Genomic DNA, 12,186 nt, shown 5'->3' on the forward strand with positions numbered 1-12,186 from the left:
TGCTTCTTTTCCTAACTCTGGCGTTTTGTGACGCACTTTGGATTTGGCCTTTTGGACATATTCGCATTCGTGGCTTGGCTGGTTTGTGGCTTATTTTATTTTTTATACTGATAGTGTCTGCACTTCTGATGATGTACATGATTTGTTCGACCTGTCTTTGGAGTTTGATTTCTCGCTCTAGTTATTAGGCTGATATCCTAGCGCCTCTGATTGCGGTGGCTTTTTGGCCTTGAATTCCATTTGTTTCATACCAGAGTTTGTACGTAAATGACTACGTACCTAGGTAGTCTTCAACCTTAGTAACCGTTGCACCCTACCTAGGTATTAATCTGTTACTTTAACCATTCAAATTGGGGTATGCTCTTTATATTGATTATCGTGTTGATCCTAACCCGGCTATTCACCTCCTGCGTCCATCTCCATCTCAGCCTCCTCTTCGTCTAGCAATGGGACAAACCGGAAGTCCACGAAACACACAGGTCCATTGGGACCCTTTACGCCAGCACCAACCGGTCTGCCCATTGGCACATTATGGTCGTCAAGCTCAATCATGAACTGTAAGCTTAACACCCCCTGCCGATCCCCACGAATACTAACCTTATTAGCGACAGACATAGCTCTCGCAGCCTTCCGAACCAAGCCAAAGCGATAGCTCTGTCGAATGCGCTCGCCCATGGAAGAAGGAGGAGAAACAAGGAAAGTCTCCGTGACCGTAGGCGCAAGCTTAGCTCTAGTTGCGCGAGCCCGCGAAGAGCCATCATCGAACAACACCTTATGCATCTGAGATTGGGTATTGCCCTGACCAGCGCCACCGGCGATCTCGTTGTGCTGGTCAACCGAGAACTCCACAGTGGATTCACTGAACGGGCCACCCGCACCAGAGAGAGCGAAGTACGGTTCTCGCTTGGCGCAGGCGGATAGTTTCAAGATTGTGGGGGTGGAGGAGTCGAGTTCGGCGATGGCATTATGTAGCCAGGCGGACCGCATGATGATTTTCATGATGATGGCGTCGCGCTGGAGGGGAATGTCTGCTTCGTCTTCGTCGGGCTCATAGGTGACTAGCTCGCAGGTTGTTTTCACCCCAGCTTCGGTGATAGTGATGCTAAGCGGGGCGCCATGTTGGGCGTATTGAAGCGTGCAGGAGCGATCCATGAGCAGGGCTGGAGCGTTGAAGGCACTTGACGAGGCGATCCCGCTTTGCGTGATACTAGTGTCACGGGGTCGGTTGGACTCGGGGAACTCATTGATGCCGAAGATCTTTAGGGTTTCGAGGATGGCGGAGAGGGAAACGACAAAATGAGGGTAAGCCCCATTTTGTGAAGATTCGTTGTCGTCTTGGGGCGTTCCGTTCTGGTTGTTATGTTCAGGGTCGGTCGATGGATTGAATGTGTAGCTGGTGAAGAGCGACTTGTCGAGGAAGGCGAGTCCTTGGATGACGCGGCCTTCCTCCACTGAGAATCGGAGGCCATCTGGGGTAATTTGGACAGTGGCCTTGTGCGCAAAACCAATGCAGGAGAGCAGTGTGTAGAGATGGTGGGCGTTGTTGGGAACGCCGGCGAAAAGGGGCTCCATTTTGTTATGTAGGCTGCTAGCTCGAACTTTTCAAGCGCGATACTGGCACAGAGCAAAGATGATGAGTCACAAGATGCGTGATGACTTTGGATGTTCTAGCAGTACAAGCCCCTTTGAACCCAACGCTTATGGTACATTCAGTGGGACGTGCAATAGGAAAGGTGGCCGGTTAAACGTAGACTCCGGCGGCGCAGATCATGAACACAGCTCCAAAGCTATCCAGAATACCCAATCAGTATATCATGTGTTGAGAAATGGGACGCAACGCATTACTAACCCAAATGCCAATGCGGCCGGGAATCCTAAGGACACGATGCCGAGGAAAGACCGATCTGTTTGATGAAGTCAGCGTCCAGTTCCACCTGGGCAATGTGAAATTAATAAAGTAACTTACTCAAGCCAAAGAGAGTGGCGGTAACCAATGCTATCAATATCAGTCAGAGATCGGGCTGCTTTCAAAGCTATGATAGACCAAGAAGCTTACCGATGAGGAGCAAGTTAAAGCCGACAGAGAACTGGCTGTCCTTGGCAATGAGAGGGATGAATGGAGTTGCAGAGGCTGCCTCCCAGACTTCGTTCAGAGACATTAGGACAATAGATGATTAATGCAATTGAGGGAGAAATTGATTCAGGTTAAAGATAATGTGAAAGTGATATAGATCGACAGTGTTGATCTGGCCCCGACCGGTGGTTAGTTGTTCCGACCGATAGTTACCCCATGTCATTATCAACGCAGGGTCAAGTTTGAAGATCCAGGACATCATGGTTGTTGATTCTCCAAAGAGTACGTGAATTTTATAATTTCTCATATTTGGGAAAACAATATCTAACGTGACGCTATGCTATCAGGTTTCAAGCGCAAAGCCTCTGAGGAGGCAGCTTCCCCGGACTCTGGGTCGCAGATAATCAAGAAGGCACGAACAGATTCTCCCGTGAAAGAGGTAAGAACCTTGGAAGCTCTTCGCTACCGATACCGCCATGTCGCCATATCTCCATACTGCCTATCGGCCATTGTTCTGATAAGCACCCCGCATAGGAAGATGGCCCTCTCAAAAGGCCTCCGCTTCGCATTGTTCCATTCCCTGAGAAGGTACCTTCCCACCCCACGCCATGGACTCTCGTGTCTATTCGCGAGAAACATTGGCTGACGACAGCCAGCCTGCTGTTCTCGAAGAACGTCGAGGCGACATTGAATTCCGTGTCGTCAACAATGATGGTTCCCACGATAGCTTTATCGTCTTGACAGGCTTAAAGTGCATTTTTCAGAAGCAACTTCCAAAGATGCCCAAGGACTACATCGCACGCCTTGTCTACGATCGATCCCATCTGTCTATGGCTATTGTAAAGCATCCATTGGAAGTTGTTGGGTATGTTATTAGTGCCGAGTACTGCCTGTTGGATCAAGATACTGACCGACTATAGAGGAATCACGTATCGTCCATTCGATGCTCGAAAATTTGCCGAGATTGTCTTCTGCGCGATTTCCTCGGATCAGCAAGTGAAAGGATACGGTGCACACTTGATGTCCCATCTTAAGGTACGAACACTTACAGGTCTGCTTCCTATGCATATATCTGACCCATTTGTCGGCTTAGGACTACGTGAAAGCCACCTCCCCCATCATGCACTTCCTCACGTATGCCGATAACTACGCCATTGGATACTTTAAGAAGCAGGGCTTTACCAAGGAGATCACACTGGATAAATCAATCTGGATGGGTTACATTAAGGATTACGAGGGTGGCACGCTCATGCAGTGTACCATGCTCCCCAAGATCCGTTATCTGGAGATGGGCCGCATGCTCACCAAGCAGAAGGAGTCCGTGCAAGCCAAGATCCGTGCCTTCAGTCGCTCGCATATCATCCACCCTCCTCCGAAGGAATGGAAGAACGGGGTGTTCCCAATCGATCCCCTTAGCATCCCCGCTATTAAAGAGTCCGGATGGTCCCCAGATATGGATGAAATGGCTCGCCAACCACGCCATGGGCCCAATTACAATCAATTGCTCCATTTGTTGAACGATATGCAGAACCACAGTGCAGCCTGGCCGTTTACTCAGCCCGTGAACCGTGATGAGGTTCCAGACTACTACGAGGTAATCTTGGAGCCTATGGATCTGTCGACCATGGAAGAGAAGCATGAGAAGGACTTGTACCCGACCCCACAGGATTTCATCAAGGATGCCATGTTGATCTTCGACAATTGCCGACGCTACAATAACGAGACCACACCCTACGCCAAGAGTGCAAATAAGCTCGAGAAGTTCATGTGGCAGCAGATCCGAAACATTCCGGAGTGGTCGGTAAGTATTTGAAATGAAGGTGTTTCTGACAAAATGCTAACTCTGGCATCTAGCACCTTGCCGATAATCATTGATCCCAGGACATACATTTTACTGCAGCGAGGGTGTTTTTATGGGACGGCGTTGGGGATTGAAAATTTGATGGGCAATACCCTGTTGATAGATTACCACATGCAGTTTTCACTGGCTATGAATGGATGCCAGTTTATGGATTTCTTTCCGGTTGAGCTAATGCTAGTGCTAGTAATCTATATCGTAGATCAACGTCGAGCTCAATCCATGGATGGATATGCTGATCCATCTTCACACCAATCACATCTATAGATGCCATGCTTGGTATTGTGGGGCTGACGTTCGAGTTGATGCCCATTGCATACAACATTGAACATAGAGCATGGCCCTGGAAGGTGATAACTGCAGGTTGTAGAAGAACATGAATCGAAGGTAATACCCATGGATTAGACTGTTTATATGCATGATGAGACGTGATGCAATAACCTCAAACCTCAACGGTAATTTCCCCCCTGACGGATCTTAATCTCGGATTATCATTGTTGCGGTGTTTCGAGAAGAATGCTGATGGCTGGAATAGCATCATGAACTTCACCCTTACGTCTTTCATTTTGTAGGACTTGTCTTTTCAAGTTTCCTTGTTTTCTTTGTTTGCTGTTGCTGTTGCTGAGCCGACCTAGTCGAGTTGTGGCCTCAGGGGCTCCCCCCATCCAAACACCATTCATTGTCTACCGCGTGGAGCTCAATTTGTTTCAACCCCTCTCATTTCGCTCTCGGTTTTCGATCATTCGCTTCTCCTCGCCTTCGTCTTACTCACGTTTTTCGGTTGTGTTGAGATCGCTTGTTCGCTCCCTGACACGACCTTAATCTCTCTCCCCCTTTTGCTCCCCCGCCTTGGCTTTGAAATTTCGGTCTTGCCAACTAGAAGCATACGGCCGATATGTCTCATCATGATTTTGTCGATGCGGAGTCGCGTAATCGCCTCCCAACACTCTTTGAGGTGCTGAGCCGTCGAACTCTCGCCCCGGTCGACCTCTTTTCGTTCTACATTTACATGCGCGACCAGCAGCGTTCCGTAGACTATCTAGACTTTTGGTGAGTGTAAGCTCACATTCAATGCCCGTATCCGGGGGTTAACGGGGTCTCTAGGCTCGATGTATCACAACACATGCTACTGTGCCGACACTATGTTCGTGAACTCCGCCGTTCCGTCCTCGTCGCGACTCCCGATATGGAAAGAGCCGATAGCAAACGATCTTCTGCCATGCTAGACAATCTGGAGAACCTAGGTGATATTCCACTGACGGAGGCCGGCCCTTCTCGCTTACGAAACGGATTCCAAGAAAACGAGAAGGACAGAGATGCCGACCAACGCCTGTCTGCATTCCTTCGCTCCGAAGGCCAAACCACATCACCCTCCCGGGGAAACAGCCTGCGCTCTTCCGGGGAATCAGCACATCAAACATCCTCGTATGAAGATGGCCGTGACACCCCGGATTCCCGAGTTAACGACTCAACCTCCCCTGGGCACACAGTGGCCCGCAATGATATCCGCGCCAGCGCCGAGAAGATCTTGTACACATATCTACTTCCTGGCTCGGAGCGAGAGATTATGCTACCAGAATCGATGGTTTCCACAATTATCAACCTGGTTGAAGATGACGGCCGAGACGACCCTGAAGTCTTTGACCCTGCCAAGGACTATGTGTTCCAGGCCATGGAGCGTGATGCATTCCCGGGATTCTTGCAAGCAAAGGCCCTGGGAAATATGGTTCCCCTGAGTATTATCTTGCGCCTTGCCTTCGCTCTGATTAGCTTCGGCGGAGGATTCTGGGGTGCCTTCTACGTTGTCCTGCGGAATAAGCCCCGGAACATTCGTTGCTGGGTATGTTGAGAATTCTTCTAAGTACTGGTGAATCAGCATGCTAATTTAATTCCAGGTCATCCTTCCATTTGCTGTCGCTGCATACTTCATCATCTCTTATCAGTACAAGATCGACCCCGTCATGGCGTTCCTGGGCTACAGTGAATATACCTTTATGAATTGGGCCCCAATTCGCGAGCCCTACGTTCGAAAGCTGCTGAACAAGCGCGCCCTTGTTACTGCGTTGATAGCTTTTATCACTGCGGCAGCTCTGAGCATCTTGTTCATCTTCGTCCCTGGTACCATGCTGTGAGCTTTTCGTCGAGTCCAGTTTCCATCTAATCCAAACATCCAAAAACAATCGCTCTACGAAGTTCGCTGTCTGATCATTTGATCATTCTTACCATGTCTACAATTCGATTGACTTGACTTGTTCAAGGCGTTCCCACCGTGTCCGAATACCGAGGTTTTGCTTCTATGATGCATATTCTTGAAAGAGACTGTGTGTTAGATCTGCAGCCCATCTTCGTCCGCAAGAGCTATACGGAAGAGATTTTGGTCTCCTCCTCCTGCCTTATCCACCCGCTTATTAGCGGTCACATCTACTTCCTCTTTGTCATGTCCATATTTATTGCGTCTGTTGTTTCGCTGTGATATTTCTTCTCTTTCACCAATACCCCTCTCGACTTTGACAACTTTGTATTGTATCTATTTTCTGATTAATGAGCGTCGCCATTAGGGCCTTACGAATGCAATTTGCTCCTGTCCACGGGTTCCATATCTATGAGATAGATGTCTTCCGTAAAAGAAGAAATTTAACCATAATCAAGTCATTTCATATCATAAATCCTGTCGGAGCCGCTATGAACCTCTGCGCCACGAAGCCATGAGCAAATGGGAGTACAGTGTCATGTGAATCAACACATCCGCACTTCAAGACTTGCGCCCCAAAACCCTCTTTGGCTGCCGACTGTTTCCCGCACGAGCACCAGGCCCCTCATCAATATCCATGCGCGAGCCATGCTCACCACCATCATAAGTCTCAAAGAACCCATCGTCCTCATCAATATCGTCCGCATCCCTCTTACTACCCCCGACGCCAGCGCCAAGCCGACCACCACGCCGACCACCCTTCTTCCCCGCGCTTTGCTTCCTCTTAACAGCCTCCTCGAGCGCCTCACCGTGTGCCCGGGCGCGTGCGGCACGCTTCGCAGCGTCACTCTTGACGCGCGCAATCTCCGCCTCCAAATCGGAGACCACCTCGCCGCAGCGCGATTCCCACTCACTCAAGTTGGCAATCATTTTAGGGAGGGACTGGGGTTGGACGTCTCGGAGCGGGGCGACGGCTGTCACATTCACCGATGGTGGGTTTGAGGCTGGTGAGAGGCGGGCTGTTATCAGGGAGGCGTAGATGGCTGCTGTTACGAGGGATTCGAGCTCGGCTTTTGTTGGTGTGCTGAGGGCGGTCATTAGAGCACTGTAGGTGAGGGGTTTGATTGTTGTTGAGAGGGTTAGGAGTGAGAGGAGGCGGAGTTTGAGGGTTTGTTCGGTGTTCAGCTCGGGGAGGTTTGGGGTTGCTGGTGCGGGGTGTTGGTGGTTAGCTTTCGTTATGGTAGCTTCGGGGGTTTGGTTCTCAGGGCGATCTCGTCTAGATGGATGATTTCTTACTTTGGTATTCTTGCCATGTGCCCCACGCGAAGATCTCTAGTAGCTTTAGATAGCCCTTGAACTCGGCTGGAGTATCTGGTGACCGTAATGCTTGGATCGCCGGCAGCTCCAGCAGCTCTGCAAAGACGTAGGTTTGCGCATTTGAGGTGGCATTTGTGATGAGATTGGCGATAAAGCGAGGCGTACTCGCGCTGCTGGAGCGGGCTAGGTGGATGAATGGTTGGAGAGCCTCCAGGGCTCGTGTGTGGGTTTGATCCATTGGGATGTTGTGGTTGGTTGAAGGGAGGGTTCAATGATGATGTTGGATTGTAATCAAGGGATAGAGCTGCAATATGAGAGGTACGGGGCAGCTGAGTTCAAGATGGGCAGCATCAAATGTAGTCCAGGTGGAGATGGTTGTGATGCTTGTTTGCATTGAGTGCAAACATACGCCTTATCTGATTAAGTCCAATAGCCCTGGAGTCCTTGAGATTCCAACCTTTGGAATGTCGTTGATTTGATTTGTATTTGTATTTTTAATTTAATTTTGATTTAGCTGTTTATTGTATTATTGCTTATTGTTATCGTATGTATCTATTTTACCCTGGAATTAAATCCTGAGGTAATAGTACAGCCCGATTCTGCAGGTATAGAGAAAAAGCGACAATAAGCCGATGCAGTGTAACTGGGTTCGTCTCTGTAGACATTTTGAAACAACCACTTGTTTTCGTATGGCTTAGTCTGTTTCAGGCCTTCCAAGACCCCTTGTGAATATGTATTTTCCACCTAGGTAATATCCTCGGTGAATCATTAATCTAATTGAAAACCCGACCATCTAATCAGCTGCCCACGCTTATATTGCATCGACTTTATACATTCCATAGCGTGGCCGATGCGGGTCACATCACCGAAGCCTGTTCCCGTGCGAATCCACTTTCTTTTCTCTCTCTCCCTTGCGCCTTTAGCTTAATTTTCGATAAATCCGACCGACGTGGCTTCCTGGGCAGACTATTTCTTTTTGACTTCTGCAGCTCCCTTTGTCTGCCCAACAAGGGAATGATCTGTTAGTCCCCTGCGCTATCCGAACCATCCGTCCCTCAGCACGCTATCACTTTCTGCCATCGCATCGGAGACAATTTGTCAGGCACACTCCATATGCTATAATCCCGTCATTCCTCGCCGTGTTCGCTTCGCGCATCACCGTCGAGATGTTATCTAAAAACCCCCACGCCGGCGGGGCCAGTCGACGCGCACTGGCCATCACAACTATCAAGATCGATGGAATGACTTGCGGAGCATGCACTTCAGCAGTAGAGAGGGCATTTCAAGGGATAGACGGTGCGCGCGATGTTTCCGTCAGTCTCATCATGGGCAGGGCCGCTGTACAACATGATCCGTCAGTGTTAGCGCCTACGAAGATCGCAGAGATGATTGAGGATTGTGGCTTCGATGCGGCAGTACTTTCGACCGAGGAACAAAACAACCCCGATTCTTCTTCGTCTTCGGCTACGCAACTCTCGGTAACCAACCTGGCGGTTGAGGGTATGACATGCGGGGCATGTACGTCTGCAGTGGAAGGCGGGTTGAACGGTGTCAGTGGTGTGAACTCGGTGGACGTATCACTACTTTCCGAGCGCGCAGTCGTGGAACATGATGCAGGCATCATCACGCCGGAGCAGATCGCAGAGCTCATTGAAGATCGAGGCTTTGGAGCGCGAGTGCTGGACACTTCCCTAGTGGGCTCCAAGGAGCCATCTGCATCGGCTGACACAGAAAAGGAATCTGGACTTCTAGTCACGACGGTCGCAATCGGAGGCATGACATGCGGCGCTTGCACGTCTAGTGTCCAGGGTGCCTTGGGCAGTGTTGCTGGGGTAATCCAGTTCAACATCAGTCTTCTGGCTGAGCGGGCGGTCGTTGTGCACGACCCAACCATACTCCCTGCCAGCAAAATTCCAGACCTCGTTGAAGATGCTGGGTTTGATGCGTCGATCGTGTCATCAGAGGCGCAGGCGTCAATCTCCAAAAAGACGCAGCAGGTCAATTTGAGCTTGCATGGGCTGCGGGACGGCGTTTCTGCTACAGCATTGGAAGACAACTTATTACAGCAACCGGGTGTCCAATCAGCATCAATAAAAATGGCTACTTCCCGTATAGCCCTTACTTTCGACCCATCTACAATCGGGATCCGGTCTATTGTGGAAGTGATCGAGGCTGCTGGTTACAACGCCTTGATTGTCGACTCAGACGATACCAACGCACAGATTCAGTCACTGTCCAAAACGAAGGAGATCCAAGAATGGAAAAGAGCCTTCATCATCGCCGCCTCTTTTGCGGTTCCCGTCTTCCTCATCAGCATGATTCTTCCGATGTATTTGCCCGGAATTGACTTTGGTAGCTTTGCACTCATCCCAGGCCTATATCTCGGAGACCTGATCTGTCTCGCTCTTACCATTCCGGTGCAGTTCGGCATTGGCAAACGATTTTATGTCACCAGCTTCAAGTCACTCAAGCATCGATCCCCAACCATGGACGTTCTCGTAATGCTCGGCACGTCCGCTGCCTTCTTTTACAGCTGTTTCACCATGATCATGGCCCTTTGCGGCATGGACCACAGGCGTCCTAGCACTGTGTTCGACACCTGTACGATGCTTATCACCTTTGTCACTCTCGGACGATGGCTAGAGAACCGAGCCAAGGGCCAAACTTCCGCTGCTCTTTCTAGGCTCATGTGTCTGACCCCATCTATGACGACCATCTACGAAGATCCCATCGCGGCCGAGAAACTGGCTGAGCGCTGGGCCTCCAAACCAATAAATGGAGCGCCTGAGCAAGCGACTTTGGCTGAGGATATGACGGTGAATCATAAATGCATTCCCACCGAGCTGATTCAAGTCGGTGATGTCGTTATCCTTCACCCCGGAGATAAGGTGTCTGCAGATGGTGTGGTCATCCAGGGCGAAAGCTATGTTGACGAGAGTATGATCAGTGGAGAGGCACTGCCTATTCACAAAAAGAAAGGGAGCCAGATAATTGCCGGGACTGTGAACGGCACAAACTCCATTGATTTCAAAGTCATTCGAGTCGGGAAGGATACCCAGTTGAGCCAGATTGTGAAGCTGGTACAGGACGCGCAGACGAGCCGTGCTCCGATTCAGCGCATGGCTGATATCGTTGCTGGTTACTTTGTCCCCACCATCATCGGTCTTGGTTTGATCACATTCTTTGGTTGGATGTTCCTCAGTCATATACTACCTCATCCGCCCACAATATTCGAAATGGCAGGCAGTGGTGGCCGAGTCATGGTTTGCTTGAAGCTCTGCATCTCGGTCATTGTCTTTGCGTGCCCCTGTGCTTTAGGTCTGAGCACCCCAACCGCGGTCATGGTTGGTACCGGCGTCGGCGCGGAGCATGGTATCCTCGTTAAAGGAGGTGCCGTGTTAGAAGCTGCCACTAAAGTTACTCATGTTGTCTTTGATAAGACGGGCACCCTGACTACAGGTCAAATGCGCGTGGCTGACACCCGAATTGAACCTCAATGGACAATGAACGACTGGCGCCGTCAGCTCTGGTGGCTGATTGTCGGTCTCGCAGAGGCAGGTAGTGAACACCCAATCGGACGAGCGATCTTCTCTACGGCCATATCTGAATCGGGTCATCATGGAGAAGATGGGTTACCAGGAAGCACGGGTGACGTTGACAACTATGTTGGCAAGGGTGTCTCTGCCGTCGTCGAACCTACATCTAGCGGCCAACGTATCCGGCACCACGTCCTCCTTGGCAACGCTAGCTTCCTTCGGTCCAAAGACGTCCCTGTACCTGCTGATGCAGATCCCGACTCTGGGGCACCTGTCGATGACCCTGAAGCTGACATTCCCAAAACTGGTGCCACCGCGGCCGGCATTACACGCATCCACGTCGCAATCGACAACCGCTACGCTGGAACAATCTCCCTCCAAGACACTGTGAAAGAGACTGCTGTGGCGGCAGTAGCGGCCCTGCATCGCATGGGCATCTCAACCTCCATGGTAACAGGCGACACGCTCTCAACGGCGATATCTATCGCCACAGCAGTCGGCATCCCAACCTCTACAATCCACGCGTCCGTCTCTCCATCCGAGAAACGCTCAATCATCTCCGCCCTCCAAGCAGAAGGTGAGCGCGTCGCCATGGTTGGCGACGGCATCAACGACTCTCCCGCGCTTGCCACAGCATCCGTCGGAATCGCCCTTGCATCCGGCACAGACGTGGCCGTTGAGGCTGCTGACATCGTCCTCATGCGTCCGGATGACCTACTCTCCGTACCAGCCAGTCTCTCCCTGTCACGCTCGGTCTTTAAACGCATCAAGTTGAACTTGATTTGGGCTTGCATGTACAATGTCATTGGCCTTCCATTTGCCATGGGCATTTTCCTCCCATTCACGGGCTTCATGCTACCGCCCATGGCCGCCGGTGCTGCCATGGCTCTTTCCAGTGTCTCTGTCGTTGTTAGCAGTCTGCTATTGAAGTTCTGGCGTCGCCCATCTTGGATGGAGGTTGAGTGTCTTGAGAAGGAGCTTGCTTCGGGCGAGATCTCTCCTCTCGGTGTGGCGCGTCGCGGTCATTATCGTAAGGTGAGCTGGTGGGCTTCTACTGCTATTTTGTCAGATAGCCCGGGCTCTCTACGTCGTCGCGCTGGGAATGTTGTTTCTTCGTTTTGGTCTCTGGTCACTGGAAAAGGTCCCAAGCCGGCTGTGCAGGGTGATGAGGGTTATGTTCCGCTGCAGACGGTTGAGCCGCCTGTTTGAT

General features: G+C 50.7%; 6 protein-coding genes across 6 annotated transcripts; 3 read left to right on the plus strand and 3 right to left on the minus strand.

Moving 5' to 3' along the window:
* Positions 1-396: 396 nt before the first annotated feature.
* Positions 397-1,572, minus strand: N7525_005783 (Rad1/Rec1/Rad17 family repair protein; the record flags this gene model as incomplete). The annotated part of the gene is made up of 1 exon (XM_002564427.2): positions 397-1,572. One exon carries the CDS (start codon positions 1,570-1,572, stop codon positions 397-399), a length of 1,176 nt encoding a protein of 391 aa, XP_002564473.2.
* A 169-nt stretch (positions 1,573-1,741) lies between these two features.
* Positions 1,742-2,159, minus strand: N7525_005784 (OST5 family protein; the record flags this gene model as incomplete). Its single annotated transcript, XM_061213511.1, has 4 exons — positions 1,742-1,787; positions 1,850-1,904; positions 1,967-1,996; positions 2,057-2,159. 4 exons carry the CDS (start codon positions 2,157-2,159, stop codon positions 1,742-1,744), a joined length of 234 nt encoding a protein of 77 aa, XP_061070532.1.
* A 175-nt stretch (positions 2,160-2,334) lies between these two features.
* gcnE (histone acetyltransferase GCN5) lies at positions 2,335-3,949 on the plus strand (the record flags this gene model as incomplete). The annotated part of the gene is made up of 7 exons (XM_002564426.2): positions 2,335-2,356; positions 2,422-2,513; positions 2,609-2,662; positions 2,731-2,939; positions 2,995-3,109; positions 3,168-3,875; positions 3,929-3,949. The coding sequence occupies 7 exons, from the start codon at positions 2,335-2,337 to the stop codon at positions 3,947-3,949; spliced, it is 1,221 nt and encodes a 406-aa protein (XP_002564472.2).
* An 878-nt stretch (positions 3,950-4,827) lies between these two features.
* Positions 4,828-6,064, plus strand: rgsB (uncharacterized protein; the record flags this gene model as incomplete). The annotated part of the gene is made up of 3 exons (XM_002564425.2): positions 4,828-4,982; positions 5,037-5,772; positions 5,828-6,064. The coding sequence occupies 3 exons, from the start codon at positions 4,828-4,830 to the stop codon at positions 6,062-6,064; spliced, it is 1,128 nt and encodes a 375-aa protein (XP_002564471.2).
* Positions 6,065-6,684: 620 nt separating this feature from the next.
* On the minus strand, positions 6,685-7,678 carry N7525_005787 (uncharacterized protein; the record flags this gene model as incomplete). Its single annotated transcript, XM_002564424.1, has 2 exons — positions 6,685-7,328; positions 7,420-7,678. 2 exons carry the CDS (start codon positions 7,676-7,678, stop codon positions 6,685-6,687), a joined length of 903 nt encoding a protein of 300 aa, XP_002564470.1.
* Positions 7,679-8,606: 928 nt separating this feature from the next.
* ctpA (Cu(2+)-transporting P-type ATPase CCC2) lies at positions 8,607-12,185 on the plus strand (the record flags this gene model as incomplete). The annotated part of the gene is made up of 1 exon (XM_002564423.2): positions 8,607-12,185. The coding sequence occupies one exon, from the start codon at positions 8,607-8,609 to the stop codon at positions 12,183-12,185; it is 3,579 nt and encodes a 1,192-aa protein (XP_002564469.2).
* Between the last annotated feature and the right edge of the window lies 1 nt (position 12,186).

Source organism: Penicillium rubens (genome assembly GCF_028828025.1).
Source record: "Penicillium rubens strain IBT 27055 chromosome Unknown utg000002l_segment0_segment0, whole genome shotgun sequence".
NCBI lineage: Eukaryota > Fungi > Ascomycota > Eurotiomycetes > Eurotiales > Aspergillaceae > Penicillium > Penicillium rubens.